Raw genomic sequence first — 21776 nt, forward strand, 5'->3', positions numbered from 1 at the left:
GTAAACTATATGCACAATAAAGGCTAGCTTTTTGCAGTAGAAGTCTATTTCCATGTATTATACCTTAAGACATATTTCTTTAATGAAGCCCATTCTTTTTTAAAAAAGATTTATTTTATTTATTTGAAAGACAGGGTTACAGAGAGAGAAGTCCATTCTTAAGTAATCTGCAGCAGTAGTGGAGGGGAATAGAAGGGTAAACAAAGCAAAGATTTGGGGATAAGTAGCAGTAGTACTTAGGAATTCATGCTTGCCTGGATCTTTTTTTTTTTTTTTTTTTTAAGATTTATTTGAAAGGCAGAGTTACAGAGAGACAGGAAGAGAGAGAAATCTTCCATCTGCTGGCTCATTCTCCAAATGACTGCAATGTGCCAGACTGGGACTGGACAAGCCCAAAGCCAGGAGTCAGGAGCCAGGAGCTTCATTCGGGTCTCCCATGTTGGAGCACTTGGGCCATCTTCCTACGTGCATTAGCAGGAAGCTGGATCGTAAGTGGAGCAGCTGGGACTTGAACCAGCACCCATACAGGATGCTGGCATTGTGGATGGTGGCTTAACCCACTACACCATAATGCAGATCCACCTTGCCTGGATCTCTTAAGCCAGGTTATTCATAGCTCTAGTAAAAGGATGGAATCGAAGCAGCTAAAGTTTTAAGTTATTTCTGAATATCTAGAAACACCTGTCTGACAAGTAAAGAAGTGGGCTTTTGAAGCAGTGGAGTGAATGTCCAAGGCACATATGTAGTGATTAGGCTGGACTGGGACTAGAGTTTGTGTGTACAAGTACTGGCTGTCTATTATTGCACCACAGCTCACCCTAAAATTTAGGGACAGAACAACATTGATCAGTTTTTTTTCTGCAATTGATCCCAGTCTAGAATCCATAAGCTTCTAGACTGGGTGATTCATGCACAAGTATTTCACGAGTCGCAGTCATCCGAAAGGTTAACTGAGGCTGGTGGATCCACTTCCTAGGTAGCTTACTCAGGGCTGGCAAGTTGGTTCCTCTTTATATGGGCCACCCCACAGAGCTGTGTGAATGTCTTCAGCACACTCTTCCCATGGAGAACAACCCAAGAGACTAAGAAGCAGCAATGTCTTTCATGACCCAGCCCTGGAAGTCACACATCACCTCTTGGCCATAGTCTATTGTGAACACATGCCAGCCTTGTTTCAGCGCCATTCTTCCCATCCGCCAGATGTACCTTTTTGGCACCAGCACCTAAATTCTAAGGGTGTTCCTTCATTTGCAACAAAAGACAATTTCCTTTCAGGACTATTTTGAGGAGCAACCAATACAATATTATCAAGCGCTGCATTGCACAATGAGCTGCCACAGAGTGAGCACTACTTAAGGGATTTCCCTTTTCTTAGCTTCTTTTGGAATCCTGTCCCGAGTTCATCTTCATTGCTCACAGTGCTTACACCCTCTTCCACTTTACCAGTGGAGAGGTTTGCCAGTCTCCGCCCACCTCACCCATTACCCGGAACCAAAGTGGGACACTTTCGGAGGCGGAACTCTAATTGCCCGGACCTCTTTGCTACACGGACCGGAAGTGCCGCCGAAGTCAATCTTCCCGTCGCGGAGGGCGGCGGAGGACGAGCGGTTCGGCGATTCTCGAAGGCTGCTGCAGACGCGTGGTAGTGGTGTGGAGAAACCGTTTTGAAAGCAGAGCAGCGGGGCGCTTGGAGGTATCGCGAGCTGAACCCTCCCTGGCGGCTCCATGCGGGATTGGAGGCAGCTGGCGCGGGCTGGCGCCCGGGTGCTGGGCTGCGGCGCAGGCGGCCTGGCTGCCGCCCCGCGCGTCGGGAGCAGGTGGGTGCAAGCGGGACACGGGCTGTGGGGTGCGCTGCCTGCACAGCTGCGGCTTTGATCAGGGGCAGCCCTGGCGCGGGGACGTTACCCTGGGTGCCCAGAGGTAGGACGCAAAGACTAGGAGTGTTAACTTCAGGAAGCAACGTGTTAAGGGCCTGTTAGCGAGCGTGGTACTACGAGGGCACTTCCAAGGCTTGTTTTTCTTGGAGTGGAAAAATTTTAAGCCCATGCATAATTTCTTCGTAAGAGGTATTTTTCCATGAACGTTTTGAAGACCTTCCTGTGCACTAAAAGCTCCGTTACATGTATTAGGCGCCTTAGCTGGTGTAGCGTCGCGTGAGCAAACTGCTGTCACATGGTTTACAAGTGAAGCTTAAGTGTCCCAGGCGACTCGACTCACAGATTGGAAACTGTGTCTCTAAACCGGATCCACCTTACTGCAAAAGCGGAATAGACTGCAGAAGGCGTTTCTACTCTTACCCTTCGTGCAGCAACCCCACAGCTTTCTGCCCTCCTCCCGCTGAGGTCTTTCTTGATGTGGCTCGACAGAAGTTCTATCTCTTCCGGATCTTTTAACTTTGCTACACCAGGTTCCTTCACTTCTCTGCGAGGCCTTGTCGCTGCTGGGAGGATGAACATGCCTCCTCCTGCCACCTCCTCTGTTTGTAAAACTGTAAAGATCACATTCAAATGGGTATTAGGAATCTGACTGCCCCAGTGGAGAAGACTGAGAACTTTTCCTCCAATGTGACCATTAATAGTTGAAATGGGAGCCCCGTTATTATTGTAAGAAATGTCAGGGGGGGTGGAAATTGGTGCAGAATCCACTTTCCTGAGGCCTTGCCTGCTTTCCAGTGTATGGGCCCTCCCTTCCCTGCATAAAGCAGGGGATCCTTTTGATTTGAGGGTTGGCTTATTTCTTTATTGTTTTTACAGAACAGACATCTGGCTTTTTGTCCGAAGTCTCCATGGCAAGAGTGGTACTTGGTGGGATGAACATCTTTCTGAAGAAAATGTCCCGTTTGTCAAGCAGTTGGTCTCTGACGAAGATAAAGCCCAGTTAGCAAGTAAACTGTCTCCTCTGAAAGATGAACCCTGGCCTCTACATCCTTGGGAACCAGGTGGTTATTTTGTATTTGATGAATCCTCATCTCCTAATTACTGTGAGGTTGGACACATAGAAAATCATGAACATTTATCATCTCTTGAGTTTGTTTTTCATGGCTGAAGTGTATAGGGAGAGTGGGGAGGAGTTGGTTTGCAAGTTTGTTTCCAGCCTCCCAGCCTGTTAGTGAATGATGATAATAAAGACCTTGCGATGGTATTTTGTAGGTGAAAGGAGAATCATTCTGCAAATACTGTTTCCTACAGATAAAAAGTTTTAAAATAAGTCCAGGAAGAAAGGATGGGAGAGTATGGTATAATTATAACATGTTATGGGGATGTGTCAGTTGAGATGCTCTAGTATTCTGAGTTTATTAAGCAGAATTCCAGAATTGGCTCTTTGTGTCTGTTAAGACATTAAATCCATGTGTGGCCAGACCAGGAAGGAAAAAGCCTTTCCTCTTGAGTGTGTGGCCTCTGAGTGGAGATTATGCTGATAGTGACCAAAAGCTCTTAGTGGAGCGATGTTACCAATTTATTTAACAAATCTAAATATCATGTTGGAAACTGACATACTCCTATGTTAGCAACATGACCACCTGTGGCATCTCTTAGCTATTCTTAGAATTTGAGTGATAGGGGCCGGCGCCGTGGCTCAATAGGCTAATCCTCCACCTTGCGGCGCCGGCACACCGGGTTCTAGTCCCGGTCGGGGCGCCGGATTCTGTCCCGGTTGCCCCTCTTCCAGGCCAGCTCTCTGCTATGGCCAGGGAGTGCAGTGGAGGATGGCCCAGGTGCTTGGGCCCTGCACCCCATGGGAGACCAGGAAAAAGCACCTGGATCCTGGCTCCTGCCATCGGATCAGCGCGGTGCGCCCGGCTGCAGCAGCGGCCATTGGAGGGTGAACCAACGGCAAAAGGAAGACCTTTCTCTCTGTCTCTCTCTCTCACTGTCCACTCTGCCTGTCAAAAAAAAAAAAAAAAAAAAAGAATTTGAGTGATAGGTACTTTCTAATTATGATATTAGTATAAATTGATAATAGGAAAGCATAATGATGGATATATCTTGCCCTCCACTAATACCAGAAGATAACCATATTTTGTGTAATTCTGTTATATTTGATCATTTCACAGGTAGTTATTGAGCACCAATATATTATCCCAGGGGTGTTTGATGGCATTAGATCTATAAGCAGCAGTTTTGTTTCCTTCTCTGAATACATTAGCAGATTTCTTATATGCCTGCTCCTTAACTGAAATCTAATCTTAGGAAAGACTGCTGTTTCGTATTGGTAGATACTGAAAAAGCTTTAGTTAACATTGGTTTGTTTTAATTGCCAGGTTCTTCTAGAGTTGGCCTTATTGCCCTGAAGCTGGGCATGATGCCTTTATGGACGAAGGATGGTCATAGGCATGTGGTCACACTACTTCAGGTGAGAAAGAAATGGAAAATGTAGAGGGCTTTGAGTGTGTGCCAAAATTTTGTGTGCAAATTGTAACGGACAATATTTGTATCTTGAAACATGTAACTGTATGGTAAAGAAAAGGATTATGTTGAACATGAAAAATGTTAAAAGTTTTTTCTTCTGATAGTTTCAGCATGTTCTGACTCTTACATGAGCGGTGGCTTTCTGATACTATTATTGAGATAACTAGGGCAATGAAAGAAATGTATAACCCAGCTTCTCACAGGTCTGCTGGTTTAATTCATGATTGGAAAAAAGTCTCAGTCCCATATTGTCTTCATAAATGGAATTCTTTCAACTCCAGATTACAGTTTTGATCTCTTTACTATCAGTATTAATACTGATAACCAGAGGAGGTAATATTTTGTTCATTGAGATGAGGTATAGTCTTGTGATTGAGAATGTAGGCCCAAGGCTTAGGCGTTTACCCTAGCAGTTATACAGTTGGGATGCCATCTCCTATATCAGAGTGACTGGAATTGAATCGGCTCTGCTTCTGATTCCAGGTTCCTGCTAATGTGCATCCTGAGACAGCAGGTGATGACTCAATTCAGTTCCTGCCATTTATGGATTTTTTTTTTTTGACAGGCAGAGTAGACAGTGAGAGAGACAGAGAGAAAGGTCTTCCTTTACCTTTGGTTCACCCCACAATGGCCACTGCAGCCGGTGCATCATGCTGATCCAAAGCCAGGAGCCAGGTACTTATTCTGGTCTCCCACGGCGTGCAGGGCCCAAGGACTTGGGCCATCCTCCACTGCACTCCCGGGCCACAGCAGAGAGCTGGCCTGGAAGAGGGGCAACTGGGACAGAATCCGGCGCCCCGACTGGGACTAGAACCCCGTGTGCCGGTGCCACAGGCGGAGGATTAGCCTATTGAGCTGCGGCGCCGGACTGTTTTTGTTTTTTTAAGGTTTATTTGTTTGAAAGGCAGAGTTAGAAAGAGGAAAATACAGAAAGAATTCTTCCAACCACTGATTCAGTCCTCGGACAACAGCCAGGCCTGGACCAGGTCAGAGCTAGGAGCCAAGAGCATCTGGGTGTGCCAGGGCCCAGTTAGGCCATCTTCTACTTTCCCAGGCACATTAACAGGGAGCTGGATCAAAAGTGGAGGAGACGGGGGCCGGCGCCGTGGCTCAATAGGCTAATCCTCCACCTTGCGGCGCCGGCACACCGGGTTCTAGTCCCGGTTGGGGCGCCGGATTCTGTCCCGGTTGCCCCTCTTCCAGGCCAGCTCTCTGCTATGGCCAGAGAGTGCAGTGGAGAATGGCCCAGGTGCTTGGGCCCTGCACCCCATGGGAGACCAGGAAAAGCACCTGGCTCCTGGCTCCTGCCATCGGATCAGCGCGGTGCGCCGGCTGCAGCAGCGGCCATTGGAGGGTGAACCAACGGCAAAGGAAGACCTTTCTCTCTCTGTCTCTCTCTCACTGTCCACTCTGCCTGTCAAAAAAAAAAAAAAAAAGTGGAGGAGACAGGACTCAAACTGGCACCCATTTGGGATGCCAGCATTCCAGGCAGCAGCTTATGCTACAGTGGTGGGCCCTAACTATGCGTATTGAAGTAGTACACCTTGTCTGTAAAAGATGTATTCTTTTATTAAAGAAAAAAAAAATTATGTCCCACTTCAAAGTTAGTGTGAGGATTGTATGAAATGAAGTTGTGCTGTGAAACAGTGTCAAGGGAGGAGTGTTGTGTTGCAGTGGGGTTAAGCCGCCATCTGTGACGCCAGCATCCCATATGAGCACCAGTATGAGTCCCAGCTGCTCCACTTCCTATCAGCTCTCTACTAATGTGCCTGGGAAGGCAGTGGAAGATAACCCAAGTGCTTGGGTCCCTGCTGCCCACATGGGACACCCAGATGGAGTTCCAGGTTCCTGTCTTTGGCCTGACCCAGCTCTGACCTGTTATGGCTGTCTGGGAAGTGAATCAGCAGATGGAAGATCTCTCTCTCTCTCTCTCCCTCTTCTCCTCTGTCCCCCAATTATTCTGCCTTACAAATAAATAAATCTTAGAAAAAAGACAAGTGCTCAGTAAATGTTACCCACTGCTTTCATTATTGTTATAGAAAGATCACTTTGAATAACTCAGTCTTTGGAGCTCTAGTCTTGAATTAGTTGATTAGACAGGTGATAGTGATTAAAATAATCACATGCACATAAATGCTTAGAGTGTTGATAAAGTACAGAGCACCCATAAGGCCTTAGTAAATGTTTATTGGTTCTAAATGATCAAGTCTAGGACAGTAATTTCAAAAACTGAGGAACTTCAAGAGCTCTCAGTGGTAGGTCGTAGAATTGTCAATTGGTGCAACGATTTTGGAAAACAGTTTAGTGTATGTGATAAAGTTGATGTAGGTGAACCTTGCGCTCTCAAATCTGCCAAATGTTACTTATTACTAGAATTGAGGAAGTGTACACCTGGATTCCTATACCATACTGTTTAGAGCAGCATCATACTGAATACCCCAGAACAGGAAATAAGACATGTCCATCAGCAGCAGAATGGCTCAGTGATTGATATATTCATATAATGAGCTGCTGGACAACAATGGGTATGGACAGAATAGATCTACACACAGCAGTGCAAATGAACTTTACATATATAATATTGATTGAAAGAAGTAAGATGTGGAACAGTGCATATACCTGCGTTCCATTTGTGTTAAGTTTAAAGCAAAAAGCAGGCCAGTGCTGTGCTGTAGTAGGTTAAGCTTCTGCCTGTAGTGTTAGCATCGTATATGGGTACAGGTTCATGTCCTGGCTGCTCCACGTCCGATCCAGCTTCCTGCTAATGGCCTGGGAAAGCATTGGAAGATGGCTCAAGTGCTTGGGCCCTAGCACCCACGTGGGAGACCCAGAAAAAGTTCCTGGCTCTGAATCGGCCCAGGTCCGGCCATTGCGGCCATTTGGGGAGTGCACCAGCGGATGGAAGACCTTTCTGTTTCTCCCTCTCTCTCAAACTCTGCCTCTCGAATAAATAAATCTTCAAAAAATAAATAAGTAAATAAAGTACAAAACACTAGGCACATTACTGAGCAATACCTTGGAAGGAAGTAATTGTAAAGACAAGTAAGTGATTACCCTAAGTGTCAAGTTATTTCTAGGGCAATGTTTCTTTAATGTTGCTGAGCCTCACAATCACATGGAGAGCCTAAACACAGAGATGCTGATTGAGTAGGTTTGTGGTGGTACCTGAGAATCTGCATCTTACCATGTTTCTGGGGTGCTGATGTTGCTTGTCTGGGGTAAAATGCAGGGAACTTTGGGGATTCTACTTCTTGACCCAGATAGTGGTTACATGTACATTTTCTTTATAAATGCTCATTGTGTTCTATATTTATGTTTTGTGTGCCTTCCTGTATGTTGTGTAGGACAGTTTTCTAAAGGTAAAGGTTTATTTGTATATTTTAAGTGTGTGAGTGGTATTAGAGGGTTAATGATATAAGTAACTTCAGAAAATTCCTAATTGTGCCAGGGCCTCTATGTGATTCTTGTGTAGTGTTAAAATGTATCTGGACATGTGCTCATTTTTTTGTATTTATTTTTTTAGGTACAAGACTGTCATGTCTTAAAATACACGTCGAAGGAAAATCATAACGGAAAAATGGCAGCCCTAACTGTAGGAGGAAAAACTGTATCACGTTTCCGGGTAAGGCTGTATTTTCAGTCCTAGAATAGAACATTTCATTAATTTCAGCTCTGAATGCTTTTGTATTTTTTAGAATAGAGCTCAGCCAGAAACTTTATCTGTTTGTGAGGTGAGCTCTATGGGGAAGCTGTCCACAGAGCTTGTTGTCTGGGAGGTGAGGTGAGCTCTACAGGGAAGCCATCCACAGAGCTTATTGCCCTGGAGTGGGAGAGACTTGAGTGCGTTCCAGCCGTCAGCCCACATCTGGAACACATGACTTTACCTAGTGAGACTACAGTGTTTGTTCTGTCAGATGGAGATAATAATGCTATTTACTTACTCACAAGGATTAAATGAGCTTATTCAGATTTGCCTGGTTAGTTATTGAGTGTATGTTTTATTTTCCTTTCTGTTGTGGATAGTTGTTTCAACTCTTGACACTAAGAGCATGTGATGATTAATTTGTATGTTTTAGAAGGATCTTTCAGTCCTTGGGAGAAAGAATGTTGAATTGGTTGCTTAAATTTGAAAAATTTGACCAACTAATATCCCCTCTTGAATGACAAAAAACAAGGGAAGCCTTCCTAGAAACGGTAATGATAACAAATAATGAAATGTCTTTAGGTTTACTAGATCGTATTTTTTATCTCTAAGACAAAATTTTTGTTGTAAATTGTTTTTGAAATTAATGTGAACAAAAGGATATAACTTCCACTATCCAGCTGTCATAACTAGCAAGTGCATCTTGTGTGTCTGTTACTACTCCATTTCCTTGTCATAGTTAACTGTTATTGAGCATTTACTACATGTTAGGTACCTAAACATTAAGCCTTTTATACTGCCTATGTGATCTTTTTAGCCTCTGAGGTTGAAGTGTTAATTAACTTGCTCAGGTCCATCCGCTGGTAAGAGGCAGAGTGACAGACCACAGAGCCTTACTTCTTTAACTATCTTGATATCCACCCTCCGGGAACTCATAGTTTAGTGGAGAAAATATACTAATAAATTAGTCATCCCAATATTGTATTAATCCAACAAACAGAACCAGAGATGGCCAATCCTGCATCCCATGAGGTTTCACAGGGAGGAGACCAAAGGGAGATCAGGTATTACAAGCAGGCTCAGAGGGAAAGGCCTGTGCAGATACGCGGCAGCATATGTGTGTATGTGTATACGTGTGCTGTGTAAGGCCACCACAAAACACACCAAACACCAGAGTAAGGGAAAGGGTTTATTGGGGCAAAGAGAGAAATTAGGGAGAAGGAGAGTGTAAGAGAGAGCAAGAGAGATCAGGAGATGGAGAGAAAAGAGAGCCATGTGTTCAGGAACAAGTCCTCTTACAACTTTGCTGGGGGGTGGGCAGGGAAGTAGGAGCACCGAATCTCATTAGGGTGGGGGTAGAGCTGACACCAGTGGTTGGGCCACGTGGTCACCTGGCTTCCAGCAGTGGTGGCGGGGGCTAGAGCCTAGGATGGTGTTTGGGGTGTAGATTGTGCTATAGTTAAGACTGTGCCATTTTACTAACATGCTGTGATGGAGAACTGAGATGTGGCTGCACCTCATTGTTTGGTGCAGGCTGGGGGAGGGTGGTGAAGGGGTGTCCGACAGTGTAGAATGGAAAGGTACTTAGACTTCATCCAGTAGACTTTAAAGAGTTTTCTCAGTTTTTTAAGCAGGACAGTAACTTGACAAAATTGTTATCTTGGTAAACTAAAATTGAAAAATCTGGTGGAAAGAGGACTTTCAGGGGGTTGTTTTAAGCAGCTAGGAGTGAATTGAAAAAAACCTTTTGAACCCAAACAGTTGCATTGGGATTGAAAGGGGCAAGGATCTGTAAAGGACTATCTGTGTGTGTGTGTGTGTGTGTGTGTGTGCACGCGTGCGTACAGTAGTGGTGGTGGTGGTAGTGGTGGTGGTGAGAGAACACAGGCTAGAGTGTTTGAAATTGTAATTTAAGCTCTCATTTTGGCTATGCTATTATTATAGAAAATGTTAGCCATCCCTTTTATAAGATCCAAAGATCAAATTGTACATCCTGGAGAGTCCTTCAGTATTAGAATCAGTTTCTCATCTTGAAAAGAAAAGAGAAATGAGGGGAAAAGTCAGGCTCCCCAGATCGCTTACCAACAATATCAAATGAAAACTTAGCAAGCAATTTCAGCCATTAAATAACAACTTATGAAAACATTTACCAGAAGGTCCAGTGCCTTCTATAAATTTTAAGAATACATGGATTTGGAAACATCTCTTAAATATCTAACACCGTGTAGCTTGTTTGACCAGCAAACTCAAGCACAAACATGTAAAAATATTTTTAGTTTCTTTCTACCAACGAATTTCAATTATTTTGATTTTGCTGAGACTTGTTTTATGGTATAGTATGTGGTCATTCCTAGAGAAAGTTCCATGCACTGCTGAGAAGAGTTTGCATTCTGCAACTGTAGGGTGAAAAGGTCTGTTGATATCTGTTAGGTCCATTTGGTCTATAGTGTTGATTAAATCTGCTGTTTCCTTGCTGCTATTCTGTCTGGTTGATCTCTCCATTGCTGAAAGTGGAGTATTGAAGTCCCCTATTATTATTGTATTGGAGTCTATTGCTGAAAGTGGAGTATTGAAATCCCCTGTTACTATTGTATTAAGTCTCCCTTTAAATCTCTTAATATTTCTTTTAAATAGCCAGGTGCTCTGTAATTAAGTGCATATATGTTTATTATAGTTACATCTTCCTGTTGAATTGATCCCTTAAACATTACATAGTGCCCTTCTTTGTCTCTTTGAACAGTTTCTCTGTTTTATCTAATATTAGGATAGCTACACCAGCTCTTTTCTGGTTTCTGTTGGCATGGAATATCTTTTTCCATCCTCTCACTTTCAGTCTCTGTGCATCTTTGTTGGTGACGTGTATCTTGTAGGCAGCAAACCGATGGGTTTTGTTTTTTAATCCATTCAGCCAGTCTCTGTCTTTTAACTGGGGAGTTGAGGCCATTTTACATTCAAGGTGGCTATTGATAAGTAACGGCTTTGCCATTTTTCAAAAAATATTCCTTTTTTTACTTTGAATTTCCTTTGAACTTTTACTGAGAGATTTTCTTCCTTTACCTTCTTTTGTGGTGATGACCATGTTTCTGTGTTTCTGTGTGCAACACATCCTTAAGCATCTTTTGTAGTGCTGGATGGGTGGTGACAAATTCTTTCAATTTCTGTTTGTTATAGGTCTTTATTTCACCTTCCTTCACAAATGAGAGCTTTGCAGGGTATAATATTCTGGGCTGACAGGTTTTTTTCTCTTAGGACTTGGAATATATCTTGCCATTCTCCAAATTTACCATGAGAATAACAAGGGAGTGGTGATTTCATCTTCTTGAGCTCACAGTTTATTGTGAAAACAAGTTTCCTATTCCACTGTTCTGGATGGTTTCTTGTTTTAGCATGAGCAAGCCAGATAGGATAAAGGATTGTAAATCAGGTCCTTTCGGTATTGTCCTCACCTGGTAACTGAATGCCAATCTGATTTTTTTTTTTCTCTTCGAAATTGTAGTTAAAAAAAAAACCCTGGTGCTACAAGGTTTTTTGGGTTTTTGCCTCTCTTGGAAGCCCCTGTCCATGCCACTCTGGCTGGAGGTCTTTGACTCTAATAAATCTGTATAAATCTCAAAAAAAAAAAAAAAAAAAGATTTTATTTACTTATTTGAGAGGTAGAGTTATAGACAGAGGGTGAGACAGAGAAAGGTCTTCCATCTGCTGGTTCACTCGCCAAATGGCCGCAACCGCCAGAACTGGGCCGATCCAAAACCAGGAGCTTCTTCTGGGTCTCCCAAGTGGGTGCAGGGCCCAAGCAGTTGGGCCATCTTCTACTGCTTCCCCAGGCCATAGCAGAGAGCTCAATTGGAAGAGGAACAGCCAGGATACAAACTGGCGCCTGCACCATAGGCAAAGACTTAGCCTGCTGTGCCACACTGGCCCCTAGACTGGTTTCTAAATAGGCAACTGGATCAGTGCTGAGGCTATCAGCTTGGATAGGGACAAGGAAAGGAAGTCTAGACTAAAAGATGTACTTGAGATGTTCAGAGAACATCCATCCAGGTTTGGTTGTCCTGTAAATAGTTGAGAACTGTTGATCAGTCATTAAGTGGTAATTGAAATCATTGAAGCCCTGTTAACCTAGCCTGTTGCATAAGTATTAGAGAAGCTATTTCTGTGTAATATGGTAGCATGGTCCATTTGTTTTCTATTCAAGCTTTTAGTATTATCTGTCTTGCTACTAATTCTTGACAGTTTATTGACTAACAAATAAGATTTCAAGTAATTCCACAGTAATTAAAAGCACGACACCTTTATGGAAACTTTTAAAAAATTATCAAATACTTGAATTTTAAAAATGTGTCAATATGTACCAGCCTTCATGTGAATCTTTAGTTTGGCAAATATCTCTGTTTTCTAATTGATTATACTTTGTTTTTATAGTGACTAGTATCATTTTTATTGTCATTACCAGTTTGTACAATTCATGACTTCATGGCTTTCATATTTGTAAATCAAGCATTTTATTGGGATAATCCATTCTTCCCCAATGGATCTATGCACAGTGCTTCCTCAGAACTCTGAGACAGTTTGCAGAGTCAGAGAGCTGAGTTCTGATCCTCAGCTCTACTGTGAGCTCCCTCCACTCACCTTTGGAACATCCATTTTCTTATCCATACAAACAGAACAGAACTTGCTGGTCTCTAAATTCTCTTCCAGTTCTGAAAAACTCACATTGGTTCTCTGAATATTTTACGTTTCAAGTAAACACAGTGATTAAAAGGAAGTGCTTGAGACCTCAGTTTAAGTTACTCTATATTACTTAGTGCTGAAGATGTAGTATAGATAAACTTTGTGAACATGCTGATAGCATGTTCCAATATTTAAAATATTACAGCAATTGTAGGCGACACGTCCATCCTCAAGACTATGGCTCACATGTTTTTCTCTTTAGCATATTCTGGTAGCTTTCTTCTCTTCAGTGAATGTGCTGTATGGCCCAGTCATCTGGACACTGTATTCAGAGGTTGCGGTGGATTTTTGACCATCTTAACTACCTTCTGTTTACTTGTGTAGCATAGGAAGCACTACAAAGACCCTTCTTACATGATTCTTCAAGATAATCGTTTTTCTAGATCCAGAGAACATTTATTATGATCCTAAGGCCGGTGCCGTGGCTCACTAGGCTAATCCTCCGCCTGTGGCGCTGGCACTCTGGGTTCTAGTCCCGTTGTGGCGCTGGATTCTGTCCCGGTTGCTCCTCTTCCAGTCCAGCTCTCTGCTGTGGCCCGGGAAGGCAGTGGAGGATGGCCCAAGTGCTTGGGCCCTGCACCCGCATGGGAGACCAGAAGGAAGCACCTGGCTCCTGGCTTCAGACTGGCATAGTTCCAGCTGTAGCGGCCATTTGAGGGGTGAACCAACGGAAGGAAGACCTTTCTCTCTGTCTCTCTCTCTCACTGTCTAACTCTGCCTGTCAAGAAAAATTAAAAAAAAAAAAATCTTAAGACAAAGCTTTGTCTCTAAATGACCTTTCTTCAGAATGGGATGTGAATGTGGGGTTTTTTAATTCCTTATAAGTAGAGCATTTTTGTTTGAAAAGGAAAGAGATTTTAAAAACTAAAAGTATGGAAGCACTGCACATAGATTGATTATAGAGAGTTTGTATTTTTAAGTGAGATCTATGAATATAAGATACCAAATAAACACTCAAAAGCAAAATTGATTAACTCTTACTTGTAAAAGGGCTAGGATTGTTGTTTTTAAATCTGTTAAGAATTTATGTCTCCAAGAAATGAGACAACTTTGCCTTTGCTATTTTTGTACCTTATTATAAATAAAAACTGGTACACAGTGTTATAGAATAAGGAAGTTAAGTGGCCTTAAAAGTTGATTAAATCAATTCATCTTGGGAGCAGGGAAGCGTTTTCATTGTGGGAAGGATAATTGCAGAGAACTTTGAAGGGGGGGGAATGCAGCCTCATCGATGGGATTATCCAAGTGTGACAATACTGTCAGTCTTGTAAATTGCTTTTTCAGATCATTCATATGGAAGTTTAAAAAAGAGAGGAAAGAAATAATTTGTTATCCTGCTTCTGGCTTTAACCTAACTTGAGCATTTCGCTTTTATCATGATTGAGACCTTATTAGTTTTATAAAATGTTGATTTTAAATGAAAAAAGTTAAAATATTCAATCTTAGTAAAACTGGAAGGTAATTTAAGTATATGTAGTATATTATAACCTTATTTTTTTTCTGTTTTAGTCTAGAGTTACTTAGGATGTTCTTGCTATTTTATATTACCAAAAAACTAAAGAATTTTTCTTGAAAGCTTCCTGGTATACTTAAAAACTGGTAGTAATAAAATAATATGCTTCTTAAATCACCAAATGGAAGACCTGCAAGTCAAAAGTAAATTTAAAGTCTGTTCTAAAATTTAATAAATCTGAGTTTGATACATCAGGAAAATAATTTCAAGGAGCCATACTTCAGTGAAAACTTTTGTATTTGCCCTTGCTGTAGAAGGAGAGAGTGGTGATGAAAAGAAGGTGCCTTGGGCAGAATGTGCTGAGCAAGTAATCTGAGTTCAGCAGGTAGAGGTAAAAACAAGAGAGCAAATGACTACAGTTTATGTTCTTGCTCTTTGGAGGGAAGATTAGCTTCCTGAGGGAACCCTGAGGTATGAACCATCTCCAGTGGGTGTCAGAGCTTGCAACATTTGATGTTCACCCGCTGGAGGGCCCAGGTAGGTAGTGGACTGAGCTGGAAATTAACATTCTATGCCTGCAGACCAATGCCAACCAGATCTTTTAAAGACTGCTTGTTAAATTACAAAAAGTACTAACCGTTTACATTTTAAATGGAAGCTAGCAAGTAAAGTGACTGTGTAGACAACAACTCCATTGGAATTGGGGAAAGGATGGTATATCAGTGTTATCCTGAGTTGGTTAAGATTTTTCAGTTGATGCTGTTGGTGCTTTTCTGATTACAGATTACAATTGGTTTAGTTTCATAACAGTTTAATTTCTTGTGGGTTTGTTCACCCTTACCACAAGTTGTGGTTTATATATTTAGTCCTATATTTTCTGATAACTAAACTAGAAGATAGAGGTCACAACCACAGGATGTTGCATGTTAAGAATTGACTGAGCTGACAAGTGGGAAGGTGGGCTGACTTGGAGAGACCACTGCCACTTGTGGAGGTGCCTGTTTCTGTTTCTTTTCACCATTCCTTCCTGCCACTGTGGCTGGCTCTAAGACCAGCAGGTAGACAGCATGTTAAGTAGGTACTTGAAAGGTGATGTGGATATTGCAATGAAGGAGCAGTGTGCTCTGGCAAGGCTGGTTAGGAAATATAACTAGAACTTGGACTAAAGACATGCATTTGGCAGATTTTTTAATGAGCTTTCGAGGTGCAAGGTGGGGAGGAAAGTATAAGCCAAGAGGGTGGTACGGGTGGTAAGAGTTGACATGGGTATGCATCCATAGAAGACCACAGCCCCATGGGGCCTGCAGGTACTATTTTTTTTAAAGATTTATTTATTTTTATTTGAAAGTCAGAGTTACACAGAGAGAGAGAGAGAGAGAGGTCTTCCATCCGATGGTTCACTCCCCAGTTGGCCGCAATGGCTAGAGCTGCACTGATCCGAAGCCAGGAGCCAGGAGTTTCTTCCAAGTTTCCCACATGGGTGCAGAGACCCAAGGACTTGGGCCATTCTCTACTGCTTTCCCAGGCCATAGCAGAGAGCTGGATCAGAAGTGGAGCAGCCGGGTCTCGAACCAGCACCCATGTGGGATGCTGGGGCTTCAGGCAAGGGCGTTAACCTGCTGCACCATAGCGCCGGCCCCACCTGCAGGTACTTCTTTATGGCTAGAAGGAAAGTTGAGGGAGAGGGAACCTCAGGAAGGTATGTACACAAGTTCCTTGTGTTCTGACAAAAGTGACATTCTACACATCAGAATATATAAAATGACACAGGGTTGTTTTTTTTTTTTTTATTCTGGCAAGTCCTAAGGCAATTTATATCAAGAGTCTTGAGAATTAACTGTTAAAAAGACTCAGGACATTATTATAATATTAATTACAGTAATTATAATTATTATATATAATTATATTATTATTATATGTAATTTTATTATAATTATTATTGTTGTTGTTATAAGGAAATAAGAAGTCAGCTTTTATTTGCAAGGATGTTGGTTGTGCTGATATTTACAATAGCGGTGGGGGTGGGGGGAGAGATAGGGATGAGGAAAGGAACACACAGCAGGACCTTCCAGGAACTGGGGATATAACAGCAACTCAGACTAGCCTGTCTTCAGGACATGCACATTTTGGTGAGATTAGAGGTGAGATGCAGAAGTTAACAGCTTAAGAGCTCAAGTAATAGAAAATGTGTATATTGTCAGATGAAGGGAGCTAAATGCTTTGAAGAGTAAAGATAGACTGAAAAGATGGCAAGTGATGAAAAGTAATGCTGTTTTATCTAGAGTAATCAGGAGAGGTCAGTTGGGGTTTTGATGAAAACCTCAATAAGTAATGGGGTCAGTCATGCAAAAATCTTTTTTCTTTCTGTTTTTTTTTTTTTTTTTAATTTATTTATTTGAAAGAGTGGCAGGGAGAAACAGAAACAGATCTTCCATTCACTGGTTTTAGCAGGGAGTTGGAATGGAAGCAGAGCAGCTGGAATTTGATGGGGATGCTGGTAACACAGGCTGTAACACCAGCCATGGCATGCAGAAATCTGGCAGGAAAGCACTCCAGAGGAAGCAGTATGAGCAAGGGACCTGAGACCACTGTTTGATGTGTTCTTAGAACAGGAGGGAGGGGATTTTATCTGAAACAGGGTAAGGGAGTGAGAGATCAGATTGTACAAACCTTGACTGATTCTGTGAGAGGGGAACCTCACCCTCAAAACATGATTGACACAGCCTGAGTTTTAAAGTGGCGTGCCGGCCTGTGAGAACAGTTAGGATGCTGTTGATATAATCAAGGCAGAAGTTAGTGGTTGAGGATGGGTGAGGTGTTAAGAGGTCAGTGTGAGCTGTATTTTAAATGGCATGTGTGGATTGAACTGCTGATGAATGGGTCATGGGATGTGAAGAGTCAAGAGTGACCATGAGAGTTGGCTCAGACAGAGGTAGGGTGTAGCCAGTTGGCTTTGGAAGAGCAGGGAGAAGAGTTTGGGAGGGAAGTTTGGCTTCAGACATAGTAAGCTGGAGTTGGCTGTATGACATTGAAGTGGGTGTAATGATTGCAGCTTGACACCTTAGTTTATAGTCCAGAGTGGCATCTGAAATTAAAGTTACAAGTGTGGAGTCATTCACTACGTGGGAACGCAGTGAGTAGTAACTGGAAGCCAGTTAGTCTTGAGTATTGCCTGGTGTATTTGGCTGTGTGGAGATCTTTGGTTACCTTGGCAAGGACTTTCATTGAGGTGGGTTCAGAGAATGGGAGGAAAGAAAGTAGACACAGTGGTCTTTTCTTTTTTAGAAAACTTTTATTTAATAAATACAAATTTCGAAAGTACAACTTTGGGATTATAGCAGTTTTTTCCCCCACCATAACTGCCCTCCCACCTGCAAACCATCCCATCTACAGCCTGTCTTTTCAAGGAGTGCTGCTATAAGAAGAGACATACTGGCTTGAGATATGGTCAAGGAGTTTCGTTTTATAGCATGAATTATTGTGCCATGTTCATATATGATAGGAAAGTTCCAGTGGAAAGGGAGAAATTAATGATTTAGAAGAGAGTGGGGACCATTTCAGGAAGAAAGGCAGTAAGTAGGTGAAAGGTTGGGGTGAATTTTTAACAGTTCCCCATCAGTGTGATTCCTGGCATCTGAGTGGAGGGCTTTTGGCCCTGGCATTTTCCAAAGGCTAACCACATGCATGTCATGTGCATCCAGGAGTGGGAGGGAGGATAATAGTATTGAGTGCTAGCACAGGAAGTTTGATTTGCTGATCAGAGCATGAAGACGTTCCCTTGATTTTTCTGTTGGATCAGCACAATCAGGGAGGAGGTCCAGAGCTGGAGGGTTTTAGGAGAGAATGTGACGCAATTGCCTTGGAGCGCCTGAGAGGTTTCACCAGGAAAATGAAGTTGGCCAGACCACGTCTGGGACTCTCTTTGAAGTCTGTGGTCATAACATTCAGTGAGACCTATTGTGTTCTCTTTAGTGGCTTCAGAATGGACAGAGTTGATTTCCTGGGGTTAATATTCCTAGACAGTCTCCTGTCAGAATTCAGATGTGAGCAGGGCACAGCTCCCTTAAATCAGGGAAACCAGGTGCTCTTTGTTCAGTAGGGGAATAGGGAGGGCTTCCATCTGTTCTCTGGGATATTTATAACTTGGTGTGGATCTCTGTGCATTCAGCCTCACCCTTCCTGCTCAGTGTGTTACTTATATATGCTTTTCTCCTAGAAATCGACCTCAGTATTGGAGTTTTACCAAGAACTTGGATTGCCACCAAAACAAAAAGTTAAAATCTTTCATGTAACAGATAATGCTGTAATTAAGCCAGGTAATCTGGGGTTGGGCAGAGGAGGGAAGTAAAAATACCCAAATATGTGATTTGTTTAATGTCAGCCCTCTCAAAAAATCTGAGTCCTAAATGCAAACTCCCAAACACTTATTTTTAAACATAAAACTGCATCTGATTTAATCACTAGGAACAAACAAGACTTGGTCTTTTTTAAGTGAAAAAACTGTAGGAAACTCTTTGTTTTCTATGATAGAGGGAGGAACACTTTTGTTTTTAATGTAGAGAGAGTTTCACATTTGAAAAAGCCATTCCAAATAAAACGCTGACTTTTAGAATTTGAAATTGCCTGTTGGCAGTAAAGGAAGACTAGCTGAACACTCACTTCGAGGAACTTGAGAAAATACTGCCTGAAATGGGGCAGTGGCTGGCCATAGCACCCCAATGTACAGATTCTTGCTTAAAAATTCTAAACATTTTACCTGACTATATTGATCGTGCTGGTTCAGATAATAAAATAACAGCATTTTGATGTTTTGGAACTTTAGAAAAGCTCTCTGATCTCTTGAACAGGAGTTCTAGCGAGAAAGACAGTCAAATGTTTTGAATTTCAGTTTTGAAACTTGAAAGTAAAGTAAGTGAAGTTAAGGTAATAAGTATAAAAATTAGTAGAGGTACTTGGGCCACTGTGTATCAGAACGGTTTCTAATAAGGATGTTCCATTTTAAATTTAGAGTTTGTTCTGAAGCAGTTTTAAATATTCACTTTGGTATTAACACATCCAGCTTTTGTAAACCCTTTGTTCATGTTTGGGGTAGAGATACAGTTAAGTTCTTACTGACTTTTGCTATAGCCCAAATTATTGTTTTTGTGGGTCAAAAATGATCAGGGATCAGCAGTTAAAATTGTTCAGGCCCAGAGAAATGTGATCACTCTCCTGTATTTTCAGATTACTAACTTTTTGATTCACAAATCATAATTGTATATATTATGGGTATGATGTGATGTGTTGATGTATACAGACAATGTAGATACAACCATTATACTCATATGAATCCGGATTGGGTCCTACATTAAAGAAGAATACCCTATGCACTCCATTGCCTATATTAAATAAATTAGCTAAAATCAACTTTTAATTACATACTCTAGTACAGTGATTCCTGCTTTTAAAAAAAATCTTTTATTTGATGATGTTAATGTGATTCTTCAGTTAAATAATAAATTTCTTGAAGTCGGGGACCATGCTTATACTTGTACATTTCTATCAGTACCTATTTGTAACTATCTTATAAATGTTTGTTAATTAATTGTTCTTATCCATGAATAGTTTTCATATATGCTAATACCAAATATATGAATAAAATATTATCAAAAAATTTAAATTATTTTAAATACCATTCCCAAGTACGTTTAAATTAAAATTGTATTTACATACAAGTTTTGTAAGTGTCTCTGTATAGAATTAGGTATATTATAGTGGTAGACTCTTTGCTGTCCTCAGCATCTCGGCATACACTAAGAGAACTATATTTTGTTGCTAGGATGGCCAGTTCACCAAAAATCTGAAATGTAATGGGCTTCATATGTAGGTCATCTACGCCTTATTACCTAGCAGATGAGGTGCCTGTGTTCAAGTAATTATGTTTCCTCATTGAGCCTGAACATAGTTTTAGTTATTCCCTTGTTTCTGTTTTTCTTATGTAAAATAGGAAATACATCTTTTCAGTTACATTGTCATTCACTGAAATAACTGACTTGTGTAATTACCAGCAAAAGCTCTGTGATGTCTTGGGAACCCTTCTCTGACAGCACAGCTTTGGTCTCTTCAGGGGCACTGGCCATCCGCAGGTGTGGTCTGGAGGCTTGGTCCAGTCCAACATCATATGCTGTATCTGGGCTATACTGTTCTTCAGCCCATACAAGTGGAATCATTTCATTGTTGAGTGTTTTCAGTGTTTATAACTGCAGAGAGAATCTCCTGTGTTTCAAATCTGATGACTAGAAAGCTTCCTGGGCATAGTGTATGTCTGACGTCCTCTCTCTCTGATGAATTTCATGACTTTGTTTTCTTTTCCCAAAGGCACTCCTCTTTATGCTGCTCACTTTCGCCCGGGACAGTACGTGGATGTCACGGCCAGAACGTAGGTCTTCACAGCAGGTTTCCCTTTTGTTTCCTCATATATTAAATAAAGCCTTTACATCAATGAGTAAAGGATAAATGTTCTCATTCATAATGCTAATCTTTAAAATTGTTAAGTGTACTGGTTTTAAAATTACACCAAATCTGTTGAGTTTTTGGTTTTTTTGGGGGGATTCATGGTCTTTATTAATTTTTTAATGTGCTGTGTACATTTTCTGGTTTTTAAAATTTATTTTGATTTTATTTGAAAGAGACAGACACGTCTGCTGGTTTACTCCACAAATGCTTTCAAAAACCTAGGCTGGGCTAGGCCAAAGCCAGGAGCCCAGAACTCAGTCAAGGTCTGGTATAGCTGGCAGGAGCCTGACTTACTTCAGCCTTCACTTTCTGCCTCCTAAAGTGCATTAACAGGTAATTGGCAGAGCAGAACCCAGACGTGTACCGAGGCAATCCCATAAAGGATGCAGGCATCCCAAGCAGTGTGTAGACCACTGTGCCAAAGGTTCTGGCTTTTAAACTGAGGTATATGCTTTGTGAAATGGCCTACAAACAAGGCTGCATCACATAGATTCTTTGTGGATTGGGCCCACTTCTGTTTTGAAGAACAAAGACAACACTGAGTTTGTTGGTGAGGTACACATGAGCAGTGCTGTGATGAATTATTTTGAAATTATTGTATAATCTAGTTTTGGGCTGATCTTTCAGTTGTAGGAAACAGTTAACGTAGAAACATCTTGGATTATTTGTGACAGTGGTGGTTGCCAAGTTTCCACCAAAGTAAACAAAGAACTTTTTTGTGTGTTCAAAGCCTATCAGAAGCTGGAAGAAGAAATAGTATCCTGCCTTGGCTTACTTGGCTAATCCTCCACCTGTGGTGCTGGCACCCCGGGTTCTAGTCCTGGTTGGGGCGCTGGATTCTGTCCTGGTTGCTGCTCTTCCAGTCCAGCTTTCTGCTGTGGCCCGGGAAGGCAGTGGGGGATGGCCCAAGTGCTTGGGCCCTGCACCCGCATGGGAGACCAGAAGGAAGCACCTGGCTCCTGGCTTCGGATCGGCGCAGCGCGCCAGCCGTAGCGGCCATTTGGGGGATGAACCAACGGAAAAGGAAGACCTTTCTCTCTGTCTC

At 42.0% G+C, this 21776-nt stretch overlaps 1 protein-coding gene across 1 annotated transcript in view; it reads left to right on the forward strand.

The window, feature by feature from the left end:
• Positions 1-1531: 1531 nt before the first annotated feature.
• MRPL3 (mitochondrial ribosomal protein L3) overlaps positions 1532-21776 on the forward strand; it is a 44163-nt gene continuing 23918 nt past the window's right edge. Inside the window, exons 1-6 of the mRNA XM_002722066.5 lie at positions 1532-1817; positions 2754-2938; positions 4262-4353; positions 7933-8031; positions 18453-18552; positions 20594-20654. Of these exons, the coding sequence (XP_002722112.2) occupies positions 1726-1817; positions 2754-2938; positions 4262-4353; positions 7933-8031; positions 18453-18552; positions 20594-20654 (629 nt within the window). The 5' untranslated portion in view covers positions 1532-1725. The remainder of the gene's footprint in view (positions 1818-2753; positions 2939-4261; positions 4354-7932; positions 8032-18452; positions 18553-20593; positions 20655-21776) is intronic.

This window comes from Oryctolagus cuniculus, chromosome 4 (assembly GCF_964237555.1).
Source record: "Oryctolagus cuniculus chromosome 4, mOryCun1.1, whole genome shotgun sequence".
Lineage (NCBI taxonomy): Eukaryota > Metazoa > Chordata > Mammalia > Lagomorpha > Leporidae > Oryctolagus > Oryctolagus cuniculus.